At 43.4% G+C, this 27,918-nt stretch overlaps 3 protein-coding genes and 1 long non-coding RNA gene across 14 annotated transcripts in view; 3 read left to right on the top strand and 1 right to left on the bottom strand.

The window, feature by feature from the left end:
• slc8a2b (solute carrier family 8 member 2b) overlaps nt 1-9,653 on the top strand; it is a 104,273-nt gene extending 94,620 nt beyond the window's left edge. The window contains exons 12-13 of the mRNA XM_036961149.2: nt 1,556-1,834; nt 4,006-9,653. Of these exons, the coding sequence (XP_036817044.2) occupies nt 1,556-1,834; nt 4,006-4,382 (656 nt within the window). The 3' untranslated portion in view covers nt 4,383-9,653. The remainder of the gene's footprint in view (nt 1-1,555; nt 1,835-4,005) is intronic.
• On the bottom strand, nt 9,616-12,290 carry LOC118944010 (uncharacterized). 2 transcript variants are annotated; one of them, XR_016491318.1, is made up of 2 exons: nt 11,910-12,290; nt 9,616-10,583 (listed from the first exon to the last, which is right to left on the bottom strand). It is a non-coding gene; the product is annotated as an uncharacterized LOC118944010 (long non-coding RNA). The 2 variants fall into 2 exon arrangements; XR_005039297.2 differs by having other exon boundaries at nt 12,143-12,282.
• On the top strand, nt 11,409-18,484 carry LOC110503706 (serine/arginine-rich splicing factor 7). 6 transcript variants are annotated; one of them, XR_016491317.1, is made up of 8 exons: nt 11,409-11,623; nt 12,207-12,427; nt 12,635-12,817; nt 14,797-14,865; nt 14,942-14,983; nt 15,187-15,231; nt 15,352-16,580; nt 17,807-18,242. XR_016491317.1 is itself a non-coding variant. In XM_090218246.1 (8 exons), exons 2-8 carry the CDS (start codon nt 12,207-12,209, stop codon nt 17,856-17,858), a joined length of 699 nt encoding a protein of 232 aa, XP_090074372.1. In that variant the 5' UTR covers nt 11,409-11,623; the 3' UTR covers nt 17,859-18,484. The 6 variants fall into 6 exon arrangements, 4 of the variants coding, with proteins under 4 accessions (XP_090074372.1, XP_021437854.3, XP_021437852.3 ...); XM_090218246.1 differs by having other exon boundaries at nt 15,352-15,438; nt 17,807-18,484; XR_016491316.1 differs by having other exon boundaries at nt 11,422-11,623; nt 12,199-12,427; nt 17,807-18,484.
• A 174-nt stretch (nt 18,485-18,658) lies between these two features.
• Nucleotides 18,659-27,549, top strand: LOC110503705 (heterogeneous nuclear ribonucleoprotein L). Of its 5 annotated transcripts, none has more exons than XM_090218243.1 (14): nt 18,659-18,833; nt 20,634-20,752; nt 21,193-21,430; nt 21,523-21,608; nt 21,989-22,085; nt 22,187-22,259; nt 24,942-24,977; nt 25,404-25,472; nt 25,771-26,042; nt 26,138-26,259; nt 26,406-26,607; nt 26,718-26,775; nt 26,865-26,972; nt 27,085-27,549. In XM_090218243.1, the coding sequence occupies exons 1-14, from the start codon at nt 18,759-18,761 to the stop codon at nt 27,141-27,143; spliced, it is 1,614 nt and encodes a 537-aa protein (XP_090074369.1). In that variant the 5' UTR covers nt 18,659-18,758; the 3' UTR covers nt 27,144-27,549. The 5 variants fall into 5 exon arrangements, with proteins under 5 accessions (XP_090074369.1, XP_021437847.3, XP_090074370.1 ...); XM_021582172.3 differs by having other exon boundaries at nt 25,401-25,472; XM_090218244.1 differs by lacking the exon at nt 24,942-24,977.
• Nucleotides 27,550-27,918: the final 369 nt, after the last annotated feature.

The following is a 27,918-nucleotide window of genomic DNA, read 5'->3' as shown; positions in this document are numbered from 1 at the left end:
TTTCTGTGATATTTATCTTGGTAATATCTATTATAAAGTGTAATATTGACTTTAGAAAGCAAAGCTGTCTTCCACAGTGTTGAGGTAATGGGAGAGATGTCTGACTGTTTATGTCTGGTGTAAAAGCTCCCCCTGGTGGACTGTTATATTCATTACAGATAAACATGAATATAACAATACACCAGGGAAAACGTGTGTGTGTGTGTGTGTGTGTGTGTGAGGAGCCTTCACTGGCGTGGGCACCAGTGAAGGCTCCTCAGAGGAAGTAGGGGAGGACCATCCTTAGTGAGTTTATCCTTTTTAGATAAAACTATACTAAATCATTTATTAAAAAACACTGTTTTGCAGTGAAGGTAATTCTGTCGTTTGCTGATTGAAGTTTGGTGAAAGTCCTTGCTGCTTTTGCAACTGAGAAAGCAACTCTTTCGATGCAACTCTAACCTCAACAGCACTCTCTGGAATAGCACCATGTTGTAGCCGGAGGACATCTAGTTCGCGTCCTCCTTTGGGTACATTGACTTCGATACAAAACCTAGGAGGTTCATGGTTCTCACCCCCTTCCATAGACATACGCAGTAATTATGACAACTTCCAGAGGACGTCCTCCAACCTATCAGCGTGAACTGACATGTTGTCCACCCAATCAAGGAATCATAATGAATATAGTACTGAAAGCATGAGCTACAGCTGGCTAGCACTGCATAAAATGTGGTGTGTAGTTGACTCAAAGAGAGAGAAAGACAATCGTTGAACAGTTCTGAACAAATTAATTTCTTCCAAAATGAAGTACAAGCGAGCGAGAGATGGTCATTTTTTTCAGTTTCACTTATTTAGATAGCGAATGCAGAAAGCTAGTTTAGCCTACTCAAACAAAGAGGGATGCTATGTTAGGTAGCTGGCTATGGGTATCCAACACTGGAACTCTTCCAAATCAAGGGAAGCTTTTGGTTTTATTAATTCATTGCCCGCCGGTGTAACTGCTAAACTGATTTCTGACTGTAACACTATACTGCATGATTGTAAAGGATTTACTAACTCGTTAGTTCTAGTAGCTAAGTTGACTATGACGTTAGCTAATTTGATGACAATGGCTGTGTGTAGCGGTTAGTGGTTATGATATGAAGGTTTGGCTTGGAAAGGTTTTTTTGCCTGGTCACAAACAGCTGTTGTTTGCAGCTTTTGTCCTAATGATTACACCCTAGACCAGCTAGAAGCAGGCAAGAGTGTGCAAGGCGGTATTGAATGTGTCACTGTCTGTCACTTTGATTAATCATTATTTTCTCTCGACCTGTGCACCTACGTTGTAAACTTTCATTCAAAGGCTAGGTTGTAGCAACCTGATCGGTATAGGCATATAGTAGCCTAAACGTATCAATCTTACATTGATCTGGGTGAATGGAATATGAATGACAGTCATCCAATATGCTGTAATAGAAATAAGGCCATGCTTATAAAAAAATATATATATTGTCCTCCCTCGTCTTAAACGGCACAAACCACCACTGGTGTGAGCGCGTGCATAAGTCTCTTATGTTTTACTGTATCCACCTCCCAGGGGATGGTGATGACGATGACGAGGAGGGGCGTGAAGAGCGTCTGCCATCCTGCTACGACTACGTCATGCACTTTCTGACGGTGTTCTGGAAGGTTCTGTTCGCCTTCGTTCCGCCCACCGAGTACTGGAATGGCTGGGCCTGCTTCTTCGTGTCCATCTCGGTCATCGGTATCTTGACTGCCATCATCGGGGACCTGGCCTCCCACTTTGGCTGCACTGTGGGCCTCAGGGACACTGTCACTGCTGTGGTGTTTGTGGCTCTTGGCACCTCTATTCCTGGTGAGAGATTATGTATATACAGTTGAAGTGGTGTGTGTGTGTGTGTGTGTGTGTGTGTGTGTGTGTGTGTGTGTGTGTGTGTGTGTGTGTGTGTGTGTGTGTGTGTGTGTGTGTGTGTGTGTGTGTGTGTGTGTGTGTGTGTGTGTGATAGAGGCACTTTGGGCTCAAGTACATCTGCCTCACCAGGCAGCCATATTGGTAGGATGTGTGTATAGACCTCCTAGCTCTAAGGTATCTGGATGACTTATGCACTGGGGTTTGACCAGGCCACAGATAGTAACAGAGATGTAGAGTTGAAGTCGGAAGTTTACATACACATTTTTCAACCACTCCACAAATGTTTTGTTAACAAACTATAGTTTTGGCAAGTCGGTTAGGACATCTACTGTGTGCATGACACAAGTCATTTTTCCAACAATTGTTTACAGACAGATTATTTCACTTATAATTCACTGTATCACAATTCCAGTGGGTCAGAAGTTTACATACACTAAGTTGACTGTGCCTTTAAACAGCTTTGAAAATTCCAGAAAATTATGTCATGGCTTCAGAAGCTTCTGATGGGCTAATTGACACCATTTGAGTCGATTGGAGGTGTACCTGTGGATGTATTTCAAGACTTACCTTCAAACTCAGCCTCTTAGCTTGACATCATGGGGAAATCAGCCAAGACCTCAGAAAATTATTGTAGACCTCCACAAGTCTGGTTCATCCTTGGGAACAATTTCCAAATGCCTGAAGGTACCACGTTCATCTGTACAAACAATAGTACGCAAGTATAAACACCATGGGACCACGCAGCCGCCATACCGCTCAGGAAGGAGACGCGTTCTGTCTCCTAGAGATGAACGTACTTTGGTGCGAAAAGTGCAAATCAATCCCAGAACAACAGCAAAGGACCTTGTGAAGATGCTGGAGGAAACGGGTACAAAAGTATCTATATCCACAGTAAAATGAGTCCTATAATGACATAACCTGAAAGGCCGCTCAGCACGGAAGAAGCCACTGCTACAAAACCATAAAAAATCGAGACTACGGTTTGCAACTGCACATGGGGACAAAGATCGTACTTTTTGGAGAAATGTCCTCCTTTCTGATGAAACAAAAATAAAAGTGTTTGGCCATAATGACCATCGTTATGTTTGGAGGAAAAAGGGGGAGGCTTGCAAGCCGAAGAACACCATCCCAACCGTGAAGCACGGGGTGGCAGCATCATGTTGTGGAGGTGCTTTGCTGCAGGAGGGACTGGTGCACTTCACAAAATAGATGGCATCATGGGGGTAGAAAAATATGTAGACATATTGAAGCAACATCTCAAGACATCAATCAGGAAGTTAAAGCTTGGTCGCAAATGGGTCTTCCACATGGACAATGACCCCAAGCATACTTCCAAAGTTGTGGCAAGATGGCTTAAGGACAACAAAGTCAAGGTATTGGAGTGGCCATCACAAAACCCTGACCTCAATCCTATAGAACATTTGTGGGCAGAACTGAAAAAGTGTGTGCGAGCAAGGAGGCCTACAAACCTGACTCCGTTTCACCAGCTCTGTCAGGAGGAATGAGCCTAAATTCACCCAACTTATTGTGGGACCAAATTTAAACAATTTTAAGGCAGTGCTACCAAATACTAATTGAGTGTATGTAAACTTCTGACCGACTGGGAATGTGATGACAGAAATAAATAATTCTCTCCACTATTATTCTGACATTTCACATTCTTAAAATAAAGTGGTGATCCTAACTGAACTAAGACAGGGGCTTTTTACTAGGATTAAATGTCAGGAATTGTGAAAAACTGAGTTTAAATGTATTTAGCTAAGGTGTATGTAAACTTCAGACTCCAACTGTATCTCCTAATGTCATTTAAATACCACAACCATTCCTCATTTAATGAGGGGTTCGGTACAAGGTAATAGGGTTAAGGTAAAAAAAAAAAAGTATACTATTACTCAGAGTGAAATAGCAGAAATTCCTGCTTTGCAGCTTGTCCAGTTAGTGAAATCCTTGTGTGTGCGTGTGTGTGTGGTGTGACTACAAGGAATGACAACAGCATGGACCCGGGCTCCCTGGCCTACTCCCTCAGCCTCTTCACCAGCTGTGATGACAGGTACTTCACCTATCTCTCTCACTTATCTCTCTCTCCTTCCCTACCTCCCCTCCTCCCTCCTCAGACACGTTTGCCAGCAAGGTGGCGGCCACGCAGGACCAGCACGCTGATGCGTCGGTGGGCAACGTGACTGGCAGCAATGCGGTCAACGTGTTCCTGGGCATCGGGGTGGCGTGGTCAGTGGCGGCCGTCTACTGGAAGGTGCAGGGCAAGGAGTTCCGCGTGGACCCAGGCTCCCTGGCCTTCTCCGTCACCCTCTTCACCAGCTTCGCCTTCATCTGCATGGGCGTGCTGCTGTTCCGCCGGCGGCCCTCTATCGGGGGGGAGCTGGGCGGGCCGCGGACAGCACGCATCATCACCAGCCTCCTCTTCCTGGGCCTCTGGTTCCTCTATGTCCTCTTCTCCAGCCTGGAGGCCTACTGCCACATAGAGGGCTTTTAGAGGACACATGAGAGCAGAGACAGGGCTACTAGTCAAAACACTGATATTCATTATAGTTATTATAATACACACATCTACAACAGGACAGGGCCCAGGCCAAAGGTTGGGACCTGGTCATTATCACTGGATCGCTAATACCTAAGGGATCTGTAAACATACCCGATATACACATACACACACACTTACATACAGACACATACACACACGTACTGAAACATGAACTGTACATATAACTACATGCATGCACAAACAAATGCACACGTGGTCTCTCACCAAGACCAACACACACATACAGCACTGTAACAAGGGCACCACACAGGTTACGTGTGGCCTGGATCCTGGATGACACCCAGTTAACATCAACCTCCTATTGCACACTCAAGGGTTATACACACTCACTGGACAAACGAGGAAGAGAAGGAGAGAAAAGAAAGTATTGGTCAAGGAAGTGACGAAGGAAGTAAGACTGGAGAGATTTCAAAGGAAGCATGTTCAGAATGTAAACCAGCATGTCGTAAAAGAGGGAGAGTGAAGGAGAGAAAGAGACAGACAGGTGTGTAGAAACTAAGTGTTGCAGTGGCATTCTATTCATTCCGGCTGACTGCGTAACATGGTTTTGGGTCCAGACTGCTTTGATTGAAGCAGGGTAGAGTGCCGTGTGTTTTGCAGGGTGGGCCGTAGCTCCGTCATCGTTGCAGGGAAGGCGAACCAGACTCGATCCACTCGACTCAATCCATGTCTGTGTGGCCTTAAAGCAGTATCAAGTATGACTTGAGTAAAAGTAAAAGTCACCCAGTAAAATACTACTTGTTCTAAAAGTATCTGCTTTTAAATGTACTTAATGTACAGTGGTGCAAAATGTACTCAATTGTCAGACTTGAGTAAAAATAAAAAGTGAAAGTAAATGCTAGACATCAAATTCCGTATATTAAGCAAACCAGACCGCACAATTTTCTTTTTATTTCTTTTTATTTTCGGACAGCCAGGGGCACACTCCAAAACTCCGACTTCGTTTAAAAAACGTAGTATTTGTGTTTAGTGAGTCCGCCAGATCAGAGCGAGTAGAGATGATAATGTGTTATATTGATAGGTGCGTGAATTGGACCATATTACTGTCCTGCTTTTGGGTGTCAGGGAAAATGTATGGGAGTAAAAAGTCAAAAAAAAATGTGGAATGTTGTGGAGTACAAGTAAAAGTTGTCAAAAAATAGTCATGTACAGATACCCCGAAAACTAGTAGTACTTCAAAGTATTTTTACAAAGTTACTTTACACCACTGCGTAGTAGTGGAATGGGTCCATCTTCAGTCGCTATGACAGAGCACCATGAAAATGGTTGATTAATGAGTAGGATGTTTACATTTAGCAATGGGAGATAAAACAACAACAACAACAAAACTGAAAGCCCCAAGTTGCAGTTACTGTATGGTTTCCCATACAGAGGAAGTGGGTATTACGAATGACATTAAAACAAGCTCTCAATTCTGTGTTGGTGTAAATACAATAGGAGTGTATATGTATTTGTTAGAGGGGCTTCTCTACAGATATGGTGGGATGGGGTGGCCAATACTAGATATAATGCATGGGGTTCAGAAACTAGTCACCACTGTCTTACTACACAGGAAAATGACTTTTGCAGGTAGCTTGTGTAAATTATGGCTCCGAGATGAGGTATCATCCTTTCTCATAACCACAATCCCCATCCATCGAACTTTAACATAGAGTCGATCCAGAGGGATTAAATATAAATGTGCCTCCTCATCTGTGGACTTCTGAATGAAGGGAAGACGGAGTTTCTGGAGGCACGACTCTGAATAACGAAAGTCTCACACCCAGCTCTTGAGGCTCTTACTGTTGTGTCTCACTGGACTTCAGATCATAGATCTGCATTCCACTCCAGCAGACAGTAGAGTCCTCCATCACCATCATGTTTGAGACGTTGTACATTTTGAATGACCTTTCGCAACCACAATGAGAGTGAAATGATGATTTAGCAATGCAGGCACGTTGATGGTGTAAATATTATTTTATGTTACTGTCCAAGGGTGAGTTACTATCCACTGAAGCACAGCACAAAGCGACACAATCTCCTAGAATGTAGAATGCTACGACAAGAGTGTATCGCTATCTGACGTATACTTTTCAAAAACAATCCTTTACCTGAATACAGGTATAAAGTCAAACCTTTACATCTATATACTGTATCCCTTTGGCTCCACGCTTGCTCAGTGGACAGTAACTATTCATCGTTCTTTGGTGGATGAAAAGGTAAAAGCAGAGAGGGGTGGAGAGGTTGAGGGTAGCGTTTGTTTGGTCCAAAAGTTATCCTATGTGAGGACATTGGCCACCTGTGTAGGACTTCAGGACCACCGAGTTCTGTACCGTGATGTTTATATTGTTGTTCATTCAATCGAAATCTGTCAATATTTGTGAAAAAAAACAAAAACACGTTGTTTGTTTGTGATACTTGTGATACTATAGCGGAGCACCTTTTTAGGTATGGAGGGCTTGTAAACCCTCTGCGGTGGAATACTGGGTAGAGATGCATGACATGACAGAATAATGGTGACAGCACAGCACCGGCATGGACAAAAAAAATATAATGCATGGGTGGTGACAAGAGAATAGTGTTTGTGTCTTTTTATGTGAGAAAGCAGAAGGTCCAGGCTGCAGCCAGACCTGTGAAGAGCATGCAGACTGCCTCTGCTCCTCACCTGTTTACAGTAAAGGCTGCCCTGAGATCAGCTCAACCCAACCCCAGCTAATTGGCCCCATATACAGCAACACTGGCCCACCATCAGTACTTAAGACCATGGCGTATAAATGATCTTATTTTGGAGTGAGGCTTACAGTACATCAATTTGTCCAACAGTTTTGGTTCAAATGCTCCTATTCTTCTGGGGTTTTTTTAACCTTTTGAAATCCAAACCTCCCCGTTTGCTTGACAGATTACATTTCAAACGGTGCGTTCTCATCAGCTACAGACTGTTATTCAGTAACTACTGATCGTCGCTACTGTAATTCTGCATCATACCCATTTAATGCCTTAAAGTCTAGTACTTACTATTTAGTCAAATTTGACTTGTCTTGTGTGTGCTTTGAGTGGGCATCAGAAACCTAATTGATTAGTGTGCAATATGTGGAACCAGTCAGCAATCTCTACTACTGAGTTAAGAAGAGTAGCAAGAGCTAATATGACTACATACAAACTGAAATAACATCTTCTTGAAAGATCAACTTAGCGATACTGTATTTACTCTGGATCTGACTCTACCATATAATATATTGTTACCCCTGCCCCAATCTCAATGAGATGAAAGTGCAATTAATAAGATAGTGGGAGATGGGGAGGGGTAGTGAACTGTTACAAGACTGTCCATGGTCCTTACATGTGGTTCAATCACCTGACTTACTGAGTCGCTAAGAAAACATGTTGAATAACAGAAGAGAACAAGGCTGACACAAAATGGAGGTGGGTTTATCTCAGTATTGCCAGGTGTTCTGAGGTGGATATGGAGAAAATAGGACACCGCAGTGAGACTCTTGAGTTAATATGCTGCACAATACTAGAGACGGATGTTATATCGTATGGGAGTTTTCCCCACTTATTTTAGAGTTCAGGATACTTGGAACTCTAGTTGAACTGTAGAGTGGTCAATCAGTACAACCAGTGAGAACGATTAACATTTAAATATTACAAATGCAAACAATGGAGTAAAAAGGTAATGACATTTTGGAAGTTAAGTGAGTAAAACAAATTTACCCCCTCAAAACTATAGATTTATTGATTCAAATAGTAAAGGATCTCTTGAGAATAGTCATGTATAAATATGCCCATTGTTGCTTGTATAACATATATAATATCAACAAAGATTTCAGTTACCTTGGCCCTCAGTGTTCCCCCAGTCTTTGTCAATTTTTTTAAATAAACGTCTCTTCAGATTATGTTGATAATGCTGGAAGCACCATAGATGTAGACCCAACGGTCTAGGAGGGTAATAAAGAGACATGTTGATACTTCTCTAATTGTCCAATTTGAAGACAAATTTCCCCATGAACTAGTCATTTGATGTAGCACAAACTACATGTACATTTCTGTTGCCCAGATTATTGAATTTATTTATATTTATTAAGAATATTTTATTGTTCAACGGCTCCTTGAAGCAAACCATTTGAACCGTTCCAATGCTTCAAAGAGAGTGGGAGCAATGTGCAATATAAAGCTGACTCTTCTTTGCTTTCATCTTAATGAGCAGTCAACTGGGCTCACTCGGTGGGGAGTGAAACACTTATTTTCTCCAGTGTTTGTTGCGCCCTCGGCCAACCGACATACAGATTTATTTCATTCACTTGAGATTAGCATGTTTACATACAAATTTGTAATGGACATTCCAATGAACCTTGTCAGTTTGTTCAGGGTTGCTATACATAGGATGACATTTTACAGGGCCTTTACTGTGGTCATTGGGTTGGTTATGACATACTTTTTCCTGAATTGAACTGTCTACAATGTTCAGTGTTTCGATGACTTCTATTTACCTATCTGGCCTTTGCCATTGCTGTAGATGAGATATCACTCCAAGATGTTTTATGTGCTGTAAATGCCATCCTATGTGCAAATGCATGAACATTGTGTGTTAGCATGGTCTGTTAAGGACATGTAGGTTTACATTTGGATCGGGTTATCCCAAAACAGTTTTTGGCCTGTGTGGCTGCTTGCGTGGTCTGCTCACGCTTGCAACAAACTGAGCAATGTCGACTTGGTCGAGCAGCAGGTGAATTGTCATTCTTTGATTACGTGTTAACAGTCTACTTACTTATTCACCACCTATAAAAGCTGTGAAAAGAAAGCGACTTTTCCCGTCTATGTCTGAATGTCTCTGATCATTTGGTTGTCAGTTTGTTGGAGTTTGATATTTCTGTGTCTGTGTTCGTGCCCCTCAACTTTCTGTATTGGGGTGAACCACCCCAGGTCTTGCTCTTCAATGTGTCCTTGGTGCAGTTTTATCTGTGAACCTTTCTCTCTGCCTGACATTTGTATGGAATAGTGACTGACTTAAAAGAAGATATGTGATATTTACATTTATTCAATACTGTAATAAATTATTTGAAAATTATATAACTTTTTTTTATGAAAGGATAAACAAAGGAAAAGAAAAATGAAACTTGTTTTGGAGAACCAATGGCATGAGGTGTAATGTGTTCTGAAAAAACAACTATGTAATCAACTCAAGTTAACCTTATTGAATATAGTTTATTTATTTTCAACGCTTACTGTGTCTGTGTAATCATTTTATGCATGACAAGTTGAAAACAAGTCACAGACGACATTGATAACAACTTACATTACAAGTCATTGAGTACACTGCATGTTCAAGACGTTCTCTCATTATATACTGAACAAAAATATAAATGCAACATGCAACAATTTCAAAGATTTTACTGAGTTACAGTTCATATAAGGAAATCAGTCAATTGACATAAATTCATTAGGCCCTAATCTATAGATTTCACATGACTGGGAATACAGATATGCATCTGGTCACAGATACCTTAAAAAAACAAAAAAAAGGGGTATGGATCAGAAAACCTGTCCGTATCTGGTTTGACCACCATTCACCTCATGCTGCAGGACACATCTCCTTTGCATAGAGTTCATCAGGCTGTTGATTGTGGCTTGTGGAATGTTGTCCCACTCCTCTTCAATGGCTGTGCTGGGTATTGGTGGGTATTGGAGGGAACTGGAACACACCGTCATACACATTGATCCAGAGCATCCCAAACATGCTCAATGGGTGACATGTCTGATGAGTATGCTTCCAGGAATTGTGTACAGATCCTTACGACATTTGGCCGTGAATTATCATGCTGAAACCTGAGGCTATGGCGGTGAATGAATGGCACGACAATGGGCCTCAGGATCTCATCACAGTATCTCTGTGCATTCAAATTGCCATTGATAAAATGCAATTGTGTTTGTTGTCTGTAGTTTATGCCTGCCTATACCATAATCTGTTGACAACGTTGACATCAGCAAACCACTCGCCCACACAATGCCATACATGCTGTCTGCCATCTGCCCAGTAAAGTTGAAATCGGGGTTAGTCCCATGAACACTTCTCCAGCGTGTCAGTGGCCATCGAAGGTGAGCGTTTACACACTAAAGTTGGTTACGACGCCAAACTGCAGTCAGGTTAAAACCCTGGTGAGAAGGAAGAGCACACTGATGAGCTTCCCTGAGATGGTGTCTGACAGAAATTATTCCGTTGCTCAAACCCACAGTTTCATCAGCTGTCCGGGTGGCTCGTCTCAGACCTGATAATCTCTCTTATTTCTCTCTAATTTTGTGCGCACATTTTTTACATCCCTGTTAGTGAGCATTTATCCTTTGCCAAGATAATCCATCCACCTGATAGGTGTGGCATATCAAGAAGCTGACTAAACAGCATGATCAGAGTAGAGTAGAGTGGTTACACATGGTCTGCAGTTGTGAGACCAGTTGGACATACCGCCAAATTCTCTAAAATGATGTTGAAGGTGGCTTATGGTAGAGAAATGAAAATCTCTGGCAACAGCTCTGGTGGACATTCCTGCAGTCAGCATGCCAATTGCACACTCCCTCAAAACTTGAGACATCTGTGGCATTGTGTTGTGTGACAAAACTGCACATTTTAGTGGTCCTTTACTATCCCCAGCACGAGGTGCACCTGTGTAATGACCATGCTGTTTAATCAGCTTCTTGATATGCCACACCTGTCAGGTGGATGGATTATCTTGGCAAGGGAGAAATGCTCACTAACGGGGATGTAACAAATGTGAGCACAAAATTAGAGAGAAATAAGATTGTGCGCATGGAATGTTGTGCAAATTGTAAAGTGTTTACTGAATGGAATATTTCTGGGATCTTTTATTACACCTCATGAAACACTTTACATGTTGCGTTTATATTTTTTCAGCATATCTAAAAATTAATACATATCTGGAACATTTTAGGTATAAACTCAAGACGTCTGTCTCTCAAACCTGTATGTCAGAAAAACAACACAACACACTGTTGTGGGCCACATTACTGCGCAAGTGCATCATTGCACGGGTAGTCTGACAGAACAGTGAATGTTTGTTGGCTAGTGAAGAATTTAAAATCCTGTAAAATAAGAAATAATTTAAGACATTTCGCCCATGTTTTATTTCTGTAAATTGAGCAGAGACTGATAAATCAATCGCGGAGCTGTGGGGATAAAGGTAAACGTGCGGACGCCATTGTTACTTGAAATCGAATCTAGTGTAGCTAGCTAGTTTTATAAGGAAGATGTAACGTTATTTTACTAGCTGTATCGTCTATGGTTAATTTGAGTGTCACTGGCGATAAAATGTCTAGCAACACTATAATAAGGAAGAAACATTGTCAGAGATAGTTAATACCCCGTTATTCACTAAAATTGCGAGCTTGGGTGTACCCATTACGCCGTTCCCGTTGCAAAACGTTTCTTAAATGAAAGCAAATTGAACAAAACGATGATGGACCTACCTGAATTTGTCCAATATAAACTATTATTTTGCTCTGCTAGCTTCCGTTTTGTTCTTAAACGGTATCCGTAATGAATACACCCATGGCTAGCTAGTTGTTTTTTTGCCTGCTACCCTTGTGCTAACGTTACGCCCCCGGTAGCTTTTATTTATAGCTAATGTTAGCTAGCTATGCTATTTATATTAGTAGCTAGTTAGCTTCATACTCTCAAGCACAGCTCAATTTTAACTAACTTTAGCTAATTAACTGGTTCATTTAGGATGTTGACAGTTTCTCCCTATTTCCTCAGGTGGGAAGATGTCATATCACTCGTCTTCTCACAGCTCTTCGCCTAACACCGATTGCAAGGTCTATGTTGGGGACTTCGTCAACGGTGCTGCTAAGGCTGAGCTAGAGCGGTCGTTCAGTTACTATGGCCCTTTACGCAGCGTTTGGGTGGCCAGACCCGCATGTTTCGCCTTTGTGGAGTATGAGGATGCCCGTGACGCAGAGGACGCAGTTAAAGGCATGGATGGAAAGTAAGTAACTTTATATTGACCTACACATCTAACAGCCCATTATGTTTTCACATCAGTTTATACATATTTTGGTTGAAGTGGTGTGTGTTCCGTTTTGGGATATGAATTGTTGTAATTCAGGCCATAATCTTGCAGATGTTGCCCAGTATTACATGTTTTCTTTCATACCCTATTATCACTATATTCTTCCCTCTCTCCCTACCTCAGGGTGCTGTGCGGCTCTCGGATCCATGTGGAGCTGTCCACTGGCATGTCACGGAAGACCAAACATGACCTCCCCAGCCGTCACCACTTTGACTCTCAAGACTGCTGCTACCATTGTGGGGACAGGGGCCACTATGCCTACGACTGCTACCGTTTCAGCAGGAGGGGTGGAGGTCGTCGGAGCAGGTATTCTTCTTGCCCAATATCTGCTGGCTGCCTCTGATATACTGCCAGTAGCAGTCATAATTCTGCAAAGTTTTCCCTTTATACAACATTGTTCTTACTACATCGCAGTATTAATAAGCTTGAGAAAAATGTCACTATGTTATTGAGAAACAATTATGCACAGACAATATGCTGACCTGGTTGGATTCGTCTCAACTGCTGAGGGGCAATGCTGTCCTCTTTATACACTGCTCAAAAAAATAAAGGGAACACTAAAATAACACATCCTAGATCTGAATGAATGAAATATTCTTATTAAATATTTTTTCTTTACATAGTTGAATGTGCTGACAAAAAAAATCACACAAATTATCAATGGAAATCAAATTCATCAACCCATGGAGGTCTGGATTTGGAGTAACACTCAAGATTAAAGTGGAAAACCACACTACAGGCTGATCCAACTTTGATGTAATGTCCTTAAAACAAGTCAAAATGAGGCTCAGTAGTGTGTGTGGCCTCCACGTGCCTGTATGACCTCCCTACAACGCCTGGGCTTGCTCCTGATGAGGTGGCGGCTGGTCTCCTGAGGGATCTCCTCCCAGACCTGGACTAAAGCATCCGCCAACTCCTGGACAGTCTGTGGTGCAACGTGGCGTTGGTGGATGGAGCGAGACATGATGTCCCAGATGTGCTCAATTGGATTCAGGTCTGGGGAACGGACGGGCCAGTCCATAGCATCAATGCCTTCCTCTTGCAGGAACTGCTGACACACTCCAGACACATGAGGTTTTGCATTGTCTTGCATTAGGAGGAACCCAGGGCCAACCGCACCAGCATATGGTCTCACAAGGGGTCTGAGGATCTCATCTCGGTACCTAATGGCAGTCAGGCTACCTCTGGCGAGCACATGGAGGGCTGTGCGGCCCCCCAAAGAAATGCCACCCCACACCATGACTGACCCACAGCCAAACCGGTCATGCTGGAGGATGTTTCAGGCAGCAGAACGTTCTTCACGGCGTCTCCAGACTCTGTCACGTCTGTCACATGTGCTCAGTGTGAACCTGCTTTCATCTGTGAAGAGCACAGTGGCAAATTTGCCAATCTTGTTGTTCTCTGGCAAATGCCAAACGTCCTGCACAGTGTTGGGGTGTAAGCACAACCCCCACCTGTGGACGTCGGGCCCTCATACCACCCTCATGGAGTCTGTTTCTGACCGTTTGAGCAGACACATGCACAATTGTGGCCTGCTGGAGGTCATTTTGCAGGGCTCTGGCAGTGCTCCTCCTGCTCCTCCTTGCACAAAGGCCTGCTGCTGGGTTGTTGCCCTCCTACGGCCTCCTCCACGTCTCCTGATGTACTGGCCTGCCTCCTGGTAGCGCCTCCATGCTCTGGACACTACGCTGACAGACACAGCAAACCTACTCGCCACAGCTCGCATTGATGTGCCATCCTGGATGAGCTGCACTACCTGAGCCACTTGTGTGGGTTGTAGACGCCGTCTCATGCTACCACTAGAGTGAAAGCACCGCCAGCATTCAAAAGTGACCAAAACATCAGCCAGGAAGCATAGGAACTGAGAAGTGGTCTGTGGTCACCACCTGCAGAACCACTCCTTTATTGGGGGTGTCTTGCTAATTGCCTATAATTTCCACCTGTTGTCTATTCCATTTGCACAACAGCATGTGAGATTTGTCAATCAGAGTTGCTTCCTAAGTGGACAGTTTGATTTCACAGAAGTGTGATTGACTTGGAGTTACATTGTGTTTAAGTGTTCCCTTTTATTTTTTTGAGCAGTGTATTTCAATACTGTGGTAATATATCAGAGCAGGGGTCCTTAAACTTTTTCAGCTCGAGACCCAAATGAGAAATTGACTGTCCTCCTGTGAGCCAAATTGTCCTCCGATCCAAATGAAGTAGAAATAGTGTGTGATTTATAGATGTCTTTTCACAGAAAAACCCTGTATTAGAGACATCACATCCAGTTTCTTGTATTCCAGATCGCGGTCTCGTTCCGGATCCAGGTCACGTGGCAGCCGTTATCGATCCCGTTCCCGCAGCAATGACCGGTAAGTAAACAGAGTTTTTGCTACTGTCATTCAAACCTCTCCCTGTGCTGATACTGATCTCTCTCCTACAACACAGAGGCAGGCACCGCTCCCAATCTTATCCCAAACATCGGAAGAGGTAATTGTCTACGGTTAATTTTGCATGCTGATGACATTGCATTTTTCTTATTGTCATAGGAAGTATAGTCTACATTTCTATTCTGAGCAAGCCTGTTGTTCCTGCAAACATATTCATATGATTGTTTTCATTTAATTTATCTATTAGCTTCAAAACAGGTCATTTTCTTGAAACACTTAAAACACTTCCCACTTCCATATTAGGTCCGGCTCCCCTGTGTGGTCCAAGTCCAGGACATCTGTTAGGAGGTAAACCACTTGTGTATTACAGTTGCACAATAATTTCCTCTTGAAAGCTGTCCTGTCTATGGATCCCATCTGAAGTTGGGGTGCCTGCGTTTTTGCTCCCATGTTTTTTTTTTTTTGCAGTCGTTCTCGGTCAGGGTCCCGGGCCAGAGGGCGCTCGGCGTCCCGCTCTCTCTCCAGATCCCGCTCTCCCAGCCATAAGAGGAATAGGTTAGCTCTCTGCCTCGTCAACCCATACCTTCACAGCTGCTCCTGTACTGTGTAAATGCCATGACTTAAAATTATCGTCTTTGCCTTGTAGCCCATATTGTACAATACTGCTAATTATACTTCATTTGGATGATTTGGAATATTGTTTTGCAAATGTGCTGGAAGCCCCCCCCTCCCTCTTTTAATCACATTTTTCAGAGATGACCCTCCACATTCACTCAGCTTAAGTTTAGGTATATTGCTATCTGTTAGACAGGGCTAGGTGTGATCAGGTAAGTCGTGGGTAGCTGCCCCCTCAGACCAGCCTCCACCCGAAGAGCGACAACTCATCAGAGAGATGGCTACTGCTGGAGATGGGGAGGGGAAAGAAATAGTCAGGGACTCTAACACACCCCAAGCTAGAGTGAGGAACACCGTCCCACCCCCTTTATCTTTTCCAAATACCTGATTTTAATGTTATTTTCTCTTGGAGGTCCCTCTCCTAGAATGACCAGGCCAGACCTTGATTAGCTTCAGAGAGTTGCACATAGAGCTAATGAGCCTATACTCCTGAGAAACAGAGGCTGTTTGGGTGACGGCTGGGGGAGCGGGGCTCTTCTCTTTTCTCTTCTCCCTCAGATCCAGACTCAATTTGATTAGCTTCAGAGGGCGAGAGAACCTCAAAAACCCAAAATAGAAATCTGTCGTGATCAGACTCCAGTGACCAATCGCATCAGGCCTTTTTTTAAAGAGTGTGGGGAGTCGACTGACTGCAGAAGCACTGACCAGGGTCATCCTTGCTGTGTTAACGTCCTTCCTGAGGGTGAAAAGGGCTGACCAGAAATCAGCTTGCGCCGTGCTGGTTAAAGAGGTCGCCTGATGAACATTCTGACGAGACACATCCATCCTACGCGCATACACACAGTTGTTCCACCCACCACACTCCCTCCCAGAACCCACGCACCACAGACTTGAACGCTGAGCCAAGTTCAGTCGACAAGTTAAGGCCCCTTCCCTACCGAGCCCGGCAACTTGATTAGCTTCTGAGAGGGTGAGAAAGGAGAGCTGACAAGAGATCAGACTTCAAGACCCTCCGAGTGTGTCTTCGAGTTCTAGAATCCGTCGCTACTCTGTACATGTTGTTTCTGCCACTGTCTCCAAAGGTAATGAAAACCCAAGAGTCAATGTCTTTCATGATCAGAACGCAGACGTATAGTCTGATACTCCCTAACATACTGTACACTAACATTCAACTATACAGAGCATGCACTGTCCAAATCCACAGGTGTGTGTATGTCTGTCTGTGGGTGGGTATATGAGTGTTAAATATTATCTTTGGATACATATTATCCTGGGTGTAGTGATAAGTGTAGGATTTTTGTTTTAGGGGGAACGTAGATACATTGATGGTGCTTGTCCTGATACTGTATATTAGGTCAACCTATTTGAATGTTTGCACTGTTCCCTTGGGTTTTAAATAAGTGTCTGCACATAGGTGATAGTTTACCACATCGAGGTAGGATTCTAAAGACGTGTGCTTGCAAAAGGCAAGTTTATTTTATTTGGTCAGTGTTTGTTTTGGGTGCAATTCTTAGTTCAGATCCTACCATGGTCTTTTGTTTCATTGTGTGAAAATGCAAGGGATGGTTTTATCACCTCAAACCCCCTTTAAAACATCCCAGTCTCAACACCCAGCTCCTTCATTTCCTTGACCTCTGGTACTTTCACTTGTTGATTTAATTATGCAAAATTAGGGTACCCCTCCCTACATGTTATAATTAGTGGATGTTGGCGGTATCCAGTGTAGCTGTAATGTGTTGTATTTATAACGTGTCCTGAGCAAGGCAAACTGGTTGTAGTGGGACACAGTGCATTGTGGGCAGTAGTGGAAAAAGTACCCAATTGTCATACTTGAGTAAAAGTAGACCTTCATAGAAAATGACTCGGATAGCCAGGGGCAAGCTCCAACACTGACATAATTTACAAACGAAGCATGTGTTTAGTGAGTCTGCCAGATCAGAGGCAGTAGGGATGACCAGGGTTGTTCTCTTGATAAGTGTGTGAATTAGACCATTCTTCTGTCCTCCTAAGCATTCAAAATGTAATGAGTACTCTTTGGCGTCAGGTAAAAAGTACTTTTTATTTGGGAATAAAGTGAAAGTTGTCAAATATAAATAGTGAAGTACAGATACCACTTAAGTAGTATTTTTACTTAAGTACTTTACACCACTGATTATGTGCCAGCAGGGTTGGAGCTGTGATTGGTTCTGAGATGGGTGCTGGGCTAGTTGAGTGGACATGCTGGGACAAGATGGGTGCCGGCCGGGCTGCCTGTTGATTGGACATGCTGTGTCTGCCCTGTTCTTACACCATTCTCTGTCTGTTTCAGTCGTTCCCGATCTCCAAGCCAGAAAAAGAGCCCCACCCCAGGGGAAGATTGATTTGAAGACTAAACTCGTCCCCATCCCCCTCCGACCAACTGGCTTTAGCCTTGCAGCTATTTGTTTTGTCTTTGTTCCCTGCATTGATTAGAATCTACCCCTACCTTTCTGATGCTGTATAATTACACTCTACAGGATTAGTTTCATATCTAACCATGCATCCCTTACATGATGTCACATTCCTAAAATGGCTCTTGTGTGTGTCAAAACAGTTCAAATAGCTAATTTTAGAAGTGGGATTTGTGAACCACAACTTTGTATTTGTTATTATTTCTTATCTACTATATTCAGCGTGGCATTGCGTTAAAGAGCTGTAAGATACTTTAAATGTTGCTTTCCCTTTTTTATGACACTGGCAGATTTTGGAATAAATCGACACATTAATTCAGTATTATTCTTTTGAACATTGGGAACATCTACAGAATGTGTCTTACATGGAGATGTTTTATAGTGAAAAAGGAAATGACATGGTATGTTTGCCATGAGAAATGGTTTGCAGTCAATAAGTTTTCGTTTTCAAACTTACACCCCACCTAATGCGTCGTACATAAAAACAGCCCTTAGCTGTGGCATATTTGTAATCTTGGCTCTTTTCAACCTTGCTGATTAAAGTCCATTCTCAAAAAGCTGTAACCACCTAGATCATTCGCCTGGATTGAAAATGTATTTATTGTAGAAATAAAGATGATCTTCACTTTATTTTTTACAGATAACAGATCAATACAGTAGTAGTGGTTTGAGCTCTGACTATAAGATAAATTGGTGATGGCGTTATTGACGTGCCTTTTAGGCCAATTGGAAACCGCAGCGGACTCTTCAAGGCGGGCCCATGTGTGTGTCTCAATACTTTCCCGTCCATTTCATACGGTCGCTGCTACCAACCTTATTAACTGGGACAACATGGCTATGGCAGGCCGTTATTACGAAGGCGGCAGGGCAACGAAAAGACTAAAAACCAACGACGGAATGACAACGGTAAATGATGAACGCTGATTTCTGTGATATAGCAAAATGCATTTAAGCACATGCATTGCAATGTACTCTTTAAATAACATAATCTCACATACTCATGACGCGGCGTTTCAAAAAATATATTGCACCCAGCAACGTTAGCTAGCTCGCTTTCCCTTGTTCCACGATGTTAAACCTTTCGTTCTGTGTGTATGTTTAGCTTAAATTGTCCGTGGAGTAAACAGATCTCAATGTAGCTAGTTAGCTAACTGGCTAGCTAGTTGTTTTTCCAACAATTGTCTAGCTAACGTTAGCTGGCCTTTTTTTCCGTTTGAATGAATGGGAGAGCAATTCAGGCCACGCCACAAATCATACAGTAGCTAACGTTAGCTAGCAGTAGCGTTATTGCTTTGTTCTAGCTTAGCGGTTTCGTTTTGCCAAGCAACGAACACGAGTGGGTGTGTTAAATTGAAATAAACCTAGTAAGATGCATTATTGACTCGTTCTTTGATGTAGTCGGTAACTAGTTAGCGAGCTAATTAGTTTGCTACTTTAGCCAGTCAAATGTTTAACGTTCTCGAAATGCACCTTATCGGGGGCCATGTTCTCGTAATATTAGGGATAACAAAATACATTTCCTCACTAATATTCCCAACAGTTTAAACTGAATAGTTACCCCTACTTCATGACATTACACATTAATAGCTGTCCGTGGTGAAGGAAGTTTGAACTCCGCCAACGGAGTTTAGCAAAGCAGGCTTTGTGGAATTCAGCTCTGACCAAGTTTTTTATTTTATCTAACAAGGATAGTTAGTTAACAAATTGTTATTCGATTTAACTCGGGCTCCCGAGTGGTGCAGCGGTCTGAGGCGCTTCATATCAGTGCTAGAGACGTCACTACAGACACCCTGGTTCGAATCCAAGCTGTATCACGTGATTGGGAGGCCACAGGGCAGCGCACAATTGGCCCAGCGTCGTCCAGGTTGGGCCTGTGTATGCATCATTGTTGATAAGAATGTGTTCTTAACTGGCTTGCCAAGTTAAATAAAATAACTTGTGTTTAGCCTCTGTGGTTGCGTGCCTTTGTCGGAATCCATACGTAAAAAAATATTAAATAACGTAACAATAACCGGCTTTCGTTGAGATTCAATGGACACAGTCGGTGGTTGTATTTGGTTAACGTTTATTGGATTAGTGTGGATTTCAGCACGCAACAGCACAGGGCATGGCTACCATAGCCTTTCATAGTTTTTATTTGTAAATATTTTTAAATATTGACCTTGATGAATCAATGTAGTCGGTGCTGAATTATGCAAAGCCTGGTCTCAACTCAATTTATTTCACCGTGTAGTTGAGTTTAGTCAGCTAGCTACATACATTGGAGTCCTCAATTCTTATAAAGCATGCTATGAGCTAAACGGGAAACATGAGTTTATTGCTTGAATTTTTTTTTTTTAACTAGGCAAGTCAGTTAAGAAATCATTCTTATTTACAATGTCGGCCTCCTGCGGGGACAGGGGCTGGGATTAAAAATAAAATAAATAAACATAGGACAAAACACACACATGACAAGACACTACATAAAGAGAGACCTAAGAGGACAACACAGCATGGCAGCAACGCACGAACACAGCATGGTAGCAACACAACATGGCAGCATCATAATACATGGTACAAACACTATTGGGCACAGTCAACAGCACAAAGGGGCAAGAAGGCAGAGACAACAATGCATTATGAGAAGCAGCCACAACTGTCTGTAAGTGTCCATGATTGAGTCATTGAATGAAGAGATGGAGATAATGGGCCTGTTCTTTTTTGCAGGAGGGCTATGATGACCCACATAAGACGCTTCCCTCTCCAGTTGTGCATGTGCGGGGCTTGGTGGACGGCATTACGGAGGCTGACCTTGTGGAGGCTCTGCAGGAGTTTGGAGCTATTAGGTGATGAATATGCACATTGAGTAACTGTCTGCTTTAAAAAATATCTGCATGTTTCTTCTTCACGACAACGGGAAAATGGCTCGTGCAGAAGCAGACTGCCCGTACTTCACTTACAATGCACACATTTCACGGTCAAAATTTTGCTCCACACAATGCAACCATTCATAGTTGGTTACTGTTAAATCGGTGATCGCTATCTTTAACTCAGAAGACAAGCCTGCACACCCAGAAGCTCCTCTAACACAATTGATTCAGCTGCCGTTCCCGATGAGCATCTAGAATCCGGTGGGTGGGAGCAGTGCTGAAACAAAAGCCAGCTCACCCAGAAGCACTCCAGGGGAGGCTAGGTCACCTCTGGTCTGTAAGCAAAGCAAGTAAAGAAACGGTGTCCTGTTGACTTGGTTATGCGTCCTCCATTAATATAACTGTTTTGTTTACAGCTATGTGGTGGTTATGCCCAAGAAGCGTCAAGCCCTGGTTGAGTACGAGGATCTGAATGGGTCGTGTACTGCTGTGACGTATGCCAATGACAACCAGATCTACATTTCCGGGCACCCAGCCTTTGTCAACTACTCCACCAGCCAGAAGATCTCCCGGCCAGGCGACCCGGATGATTCTAGAAGTGTCAACAATGTGCTACTTCTCACCATCATGAACCCAATCTACCCCGTTACCACGGTAAAGTGCGGGCCACCTCTACCTAACCTGTTGATTTTGTTGTGCTGTGTACTTCAATATTATTTCTGATTATGTGAATTACTTGTCTACAGGATGTGCTCTACACGGTCTGCAATAACTGCGGCCCTGTCCACAGGATTGTCATCTTCCGGAAGAATGGTGTTCAGGCCATGGTGGAATATCCTTTGCCGCTCGTTTTTTGTTGTTGAAAATGTAGGTGTTTTGTGAAACAGTTGCATGCTCTCTGGTAATCCTGGGTGAAACTAAAACTTATGGAATTTTAAATTGACACACTGTCTCTACATACCATGTCAAGCAATCTGCATTCTGGAACATGTCATTTGTTTGTAGCACATACTGTATGTGATGATTGATAGACTATTTACCTGAATTCTTTATATTTAAAAAAAAAAAAAAAAAAAAAAATTATTAGCACAAAGACTTGTAAACAAGGGCTTGTGCAATAAGCGCCGGAATTACCGGAACGTGTTATGGTGTCTGCGTGAGGTGCTGTTCTCAGAACTGTAGTCTGCATGTCCTTTCCTTGACTCCCAACACGTTTGATTCGGTGCAGAGTGCACAGAGGGCGAAGGCCTCCCTCAACGGGGCAGACATCTACTCTGGCTGCTGCACCCTGAAGATCGAATATGCCAAGGTAGAGGAACATGCACATCCATAGCGCTGAAGAGCTTCTAGTGTTCCATGAAATGGACTGAAAAATGCTTTGATGGAATTAATTTGTATGTTCTCCCACAGCCAACTCGTCTCAATGTGTTCAAGAATGACCAGGACACTTGGGACTACACCAACCCCAACCTGGGTGGTCAAGGTAACGCATACAGCCATCTGTGGTCCTTGCTGACACTACCAGCACCCTTACTGCCACTGTGGGGGAGGGAAGGGGGGGTTGGGTGGTAGACCTTCAGGGGTAATGCCACTGAGCACAGGAAGTGCTCCTTTAACCAGCTCAATATCCAACTCCTTCAAATGGTCGCAGGGCTGGGTTGGTATCTTTCTCACCAGCTGTAATATTGGTTTAGCAGTTAACTCTTGTCTTGGGCTCCATTTCAGTGGCATTATAACTGAAGTGATGATACACTGTCCGTCGCACAGCTAGACACGCTAGGGATGAAAGGAGCAGCTGAATGGCCAGATATTCTTCACTAGAGACTAGTTATTGCTCAAGGCTTTTACTTGTACACCTATTTAGGAAAAATAAATGTATAAAAGTGACCTCCTTAACCCAGTGCTATCAGATCTAATGGTAAGTGGGCACTAAGGGTACCAAATCAAGGTCCCGTGAGTTCTGGCATGCATCTTTTCTAGTTTGGAGATGACTGACTTGCAACCGAAGCTTGGGAATGTAATAAAACTACCTGACGAAGCAGTCATTTTTTTGCTCATTCATTGTGAGAGAAGGAAGCATTCTAGAATGTTGCTTGTAAATCTCACCACTGAGCCACTCACCACTGAGCCATTCATGTCATACATTCTTGTCTGAATATCTGCTTGATGGCTTCTCAGCAGTGTCTGATACAGTGACATTATGCCTGTGTAAAAATATACTTATACATACTGAGTGATCTGTATTATTTTTGCCATGGCAACCAATCTGATGCACTGCCCATGGATACATCAAGTTGTAAGACTAGACAGCCTGATCATAGATACCCACTTGAGTCTCTTGTGAAGCTGGGTCTACTGACAGCCAATTGCTCATTTCATTCCCAGTGCACTTGCCAATGTTTAGATCTGTTCATCTATACAGGCTACTTTAAGCATAGACTATACTGCAAAACAAAAGCCACTCTAGCTTCTCGTCGGAATACCTTGGAGCAACACATTTCCATATATGCATCGGAGACACATTGTTGCCATCAACACTACTCTCAACATCACCTCAACCTCACCGCTCCTACGTCAATAAGGACACATCCACTTGCAACCGCATAGCTCCAAAGCCACGAAGACATCCCCTATACCTTTTCTATGGCATGACACATTTTCCATGGGGGGTTTGGTTGCTAGTACATTGGCACTAAGCTGTGCTTTCCACACCCTCCCAGTTTTGAGACCCCAGCAAGACATGCCTGACACATTGAAACACGCCATCACCCAGGTCTCACCTGCAAGTCATCACCTGATACACATCCACAGGAGACCCACCCTATAAAGACAACATCCAGAGACCTGTAGTGACGAGCATGCTCACACAAACACAAAACAGATGAACCATACTGATACAAACCAGTTGCTCAAGACTACACAGCCCTGTCCTGTTCTCTGTACCTGCCTGTCTTTGGTGGTGCAGGTGGTTTTGCTCTCTTGTGCTCTGCTCCTGGTGTTTAATATATCAAACACTACTCAAAACCCTCCACTCCTGTTGCCGCACTGACTCCATAGATGATTCGCACCGTCACTGTCAGGCTGTAGCCAGTCACATGGGAAGGAATACAACAGACAACTGATGAAGACACTACAAACATGAACAAGCATACGCACATTCAGACAGGCCATATTTTTCTCCCCATATATGCATACCTCATGGAGTCGGGTGTTCTGTTTTGCCCCTTCTCTTTCCCCCCTCCTTTCCTCTCTATACTGTTCTTGCAACATGCATCCCTGTCTAGTTTCTCCATCTTTTTCTGAATGCAGCTCTTTTGTGGAAATTTGACCTTTTTTAGTACCTGTGTAACACCTTCCATGTGACGCAGGTCTGGAAATTTGCGCCTAATGAGGACCCAGGTCTGAAATGTGCCAAATGGCTGCTTTACGGCCTGCCATTGGCGTGTGTTCGATAAGACACTTGGAGAGTGGACCACCAACCACAATGGAAATTGCCACAAAAAAGGGGCAGAAATGCGACTAAGGTGGAAATGTTCATCCAAAGGGGAGTGGAGTGAAAGGATGAAATGAACACGGAGAGAAGTAATGGACCCACTGCCAAATAACAGCCAGTGTCTCCGGCCTCAATCTTTGTCCCCCAATATATCCATGCTGTAAGTAAACTGATCCCCAGTTTGTTACACGACACATGTTCCATTTCTTACACTCGGGATGTCTTCAAAAATATATTGTGATATTGTCGTCCTTGAAGGTATTTTTGTTATTTTTCTGATTTTATATGGTGTTCCACTCCCCCTGTTCTCAGTGACACCATATTTCCCCTTGGAGGGGACTTGTGCTTTCCCTGTGGGCATTTTGTCCTCTGTTGAATGACTTGTCTGAATAAAGCTGGTGTTTGGGTGGCTCTCCACTAAGGGGCTATATGTAGCATTTAAATGTTTCGAGACTTGTAGGTAGAATTTAAATGTGACGTATTTGTATATCCTAGTTACGGTATGGAGATAATGGACTGACTGTATTAAAATAGTTTAAATAGTAGAATGTTGAAACAGTCTGATTTTAAGTGCACCAGTGATGCTTTTCTTAATTTTGATCAACTATCCATGTGTGGGTGAATGTTAAATCTGGCCTGAATTTAATGTGTATGAGATGTGTACCTGTACAGATGCAGAAGCTGATGGCAATGGGAGCAATGCTGGAGGTGTGTTTGCAGATTTCTGTTGGCTTCATTCTCACCCACCTCGTTCTCCCTTATACCATATGCTAAAACATTTAAAATGGAGGATTTATCTAGAGTTCAGGATTGTTTACTTGTTAGCATTTGTTAATTCATTCTTAGCTGTAGTAATAAGTTTGTTGATTTAACATTCATTTTGTCATAGAAACTTATCCAACCTTTGGCATCAAAATGCCATGACTGAAGCAGCAGTAGATATACTATGGAGATGTTTTTGTTCAGTGGTTAGTGTGCGTTCTCTAGATGTGGAGGTCGTCTTGTGTGCTCTCCTTAATTCTAATTGAACATCCGCTACTGCGCTGCGTTGTCCTGTTTCTTTCCAAATGATCTATCGCTCTTCCTCCCCTCTTTTTCCTTCCTCTGCCTCCTGCCTTCATCACCTCTCAGAAGATGGGAGTGCCAACCCCAACAAGCGTGTGAGAGCGCCGGCTCTGCTGGGAGACCACCCTCCAGAGTACGGTAAGGCTTTAGGCCCGGGGGGGGCGCACACGGGCTGGCCCTTTTGTAGTGCTCTCCTCACCCTAAATTCACCTGCAAAGTGCCGGTGGTGGGTAAAAATGTATGACTAAAAATGGGTACCCCGCAGTGGCAGCGAAGTGGTGTGGTACATTTTCTTAGCTCACCTAATGGAATGTGCCAACCTTTCATCAAAACCAAATATTTTCGTCATGGTGAAATTGACCACTTTGGAATGTCTACCCTTTATCCCTATCAAGCCATGTTTCCTGTTTGAGCCTGTGGTCCCTTGTGTTCCCAGCTGGTGGTTACCATGGATATGATGAAAGCGGTTATGGTCCCCCGCCCCCCCCACACTACAGCGAGGGCCGTCGCATGGGTCCTCCCATGAGGGGACGAGGGGGGGCACACAGCTACGGTGGGGGACCTGGCTACGGCCCTCCCCCTCCACCCCCCGGCGAGTACAGTGCCCACGCAGACTCCCCTGTAGTCATGGTCTACGGTCTGGAGCCTGCCAAGATGAATGCAGATAAGGTGTTCAACGTTTTCTGTCTCTACGGCAATGTGGAGCGGGTAAGTGTGGAGGGAAAGGAGGCAAGCCATATCAGTTATTTCCACAAGAGCCTGCTGGTATTGAGTGACTCCATATATCTGGTCCCCTACCTCAGGTGAAGTTTATGAAGAGTAAGCCAGGAGCAGCCATGGTGGAGATGGGAGACTGTTATGCTGTGGATCGGGCCATCACTCACCTCAACAACAACTTCCTGTTTGGACAGAAGCTCAACGTCTGGTAAGATGAATATCTGAAATGCCTATTCATTCAGTGCCTTGTCATGTAAAGTTAGTGCTTAATCTTATTCGCTGCCTCTTGCCATAATAAGTGACTGTTCTGTGAGGCTTGTACAAGTTCCGTCTCATGCTCTTTTCCCTTTGTAGTGTGTCTAAGCAGCAGGCCATCATGCCCGGACAGTCTTACGAGCTGGAGGACGGCAGCACCAGCTTTAAGGACTTCCACGGCTCCCGCAACAACCGCTTCACCTCCCCAGAACAGGCTGCCAAGAACCGCATTCAGCACCCCAGCAGCGTCCTGCACTTCTTCAACGCCCAGCCAGACTCGTCCGTAGAGATTTTCACTCAGGTGAGCCCCAAAGCATGCTGATGAACCATTGTATGTAGGGAGCAGTGAAATAAAGACCCAATGTGCCTACAAAACAAATCATCAGTTGACTGCTGCCTTGTTGTTTTCAGATCTGTGAAGAGGTTTGTGTCAAAGCCCCTGCAAACATCAAACTTTTCACGGGAAAGAGTAAGTGTACATTTTAATGTCATTTTGAAACCACATACTATTTGGTATGCATGACAGTGGTGCTAAACTGAGTTGGGCTGTCTTATTAGGTGCAGGTCCAGGTGAGCGCAGCTCTTCAGGGCTGTTGGAGTGGGAGTCGATCAACGACGCCATGGAAGCCTTGTCCATGATAAACCACTACCAGATGAAGAACGCAAGTAAGTGTTTAAGCACTAAGCATATATATATATAAAGTAATTTCACTGTTTATTCAAATGGTGTAGGGTGGTGATTGCTGTTTTCTAATAGCTTCCGTCTTTGTCTCTTCAGCTGGCCCGTACCCATACACCCTCAAGCTGTGCTTTTCTACAGCTCAGCATGCAACCTAAACAGCCACCACAATCATGGACAATGTTCCACATCAAACCATCGTCCCTACAGTCTTCACCCCTATTTTGACCATGTCTGTTTTAGGCAGTTAATGAGTTTGTCCGCAGTCATATCGGTTTGTCCTTATTTGATATTGAGCTCATAAAATCGAGTTGTGTGAACTGGTAAAGTAGATTGTTTTTATTCCTGATGGATGAAATAAGGAAAGGCTTTTGTATAAGTATTGTTTTGCATCATTTATTACTCCGTGTGTTTTTTGTTTTATCTCTTCCTGCTCAGTACCATGCCTCTACAAGTCTGTATTTGGAGGAAGGAGTGTTTTATTTGGTTGGAAAACATCAATTTCAAGTAATGTATCTTTTGAGAGCCCTCAATAAAGGAACTTTATTCCAGATTGCCAGTTAACAATTCGGTTGTTCAATTATACTACTAACAACTATTGTACGATTTCTAACGTTATCCTGTATTTGTTCTGTTAAATTATTTCCCCCATAATTGGATAGAAACGCTAATCTATCCTGCCCCATTGAATGCTTTTTTTTAAAAGCCTTTCTCCATCCCGTAACTCAAATGTTACGGCGCCTAGAATAATGGAACAGATATTGAGATTGTAGTATTTACAGCATGGGTTCTTTGTTCACAGTAATAGTGAACACCGTTGTCTGCTTTCCTGTATATTTTTTGCATTAGGCTAGCTTTGAAAAACAATACTTGACAGCCAGTTAACTGCCGTACTACAACTGACAAGTCACGTTAGACAGACTGCGCCTTTCG

Source organism: Oncorhynchus mykiss, chromosome 24, assembly GCF_057628025.1.
Source record: "Oncorhynchus mykiss isolate SJ-2025 chromosome 24, ASM5762802v1, whole genome shotgun sequence".
Taxonomy (NCBI): domain Eukaryota; kingdom Metazoa; phylum Chordata; class Actinopteri; order Salmoniformes; family Salmonidae; genus Oncorhynchus; species Oncorhynchus mykiss.
Note: the sequence above shows the minus strand (reverse complement) of the source record. Positions and strands in the feature narration are given on the sequence as shown.

Bases quoted from the DNA above. Each gene is read 5' to 3' on its own strand.
- LOC110503705 (XM_021582172.3), top strand. From the start codon at position 18,759: ATGGCTATGGCAGGCCGTTATTACGAAGGCGGCAGGGCAACGAAAAGA. The intron at 18,834-20,633 runs GTAAATGATGAA...TCTTTTTTGCAG, and splicing joins CCAACGACGGAATGACAACG to GAGGGCTATGATGACCCACA. The intron at 26,608-26,717 runs GTGAGCCCCAAA...TGTTGTTTTCAG, and splicing joins CCGTAGAGATTTTCACTCAG to ATCTGTGAAGAGGTTTGTGT.
- LOC110503706 (XM_090218246.1), top strand. From the start codon at position 12,207: ATGTCATATCACTCGTCTTCTCACAGCTCTTCGCCTAACACCGATTGC. The intron at 12,818-14,796 runs GTATTCTTCTTG...CTTGTATTCCAG, and splicing joins GGTGGAGGTCGTCGGAGCAG to ATCGCGGTCTCGTTCCGGAT. The intron at 14,866-14,941 runs GTAAGTAAACAG...CCTACAACACAG, and splicing joins CGTTCCCGCAGCAATGACCG to AGGCAGGCACCGCTCCCAAT.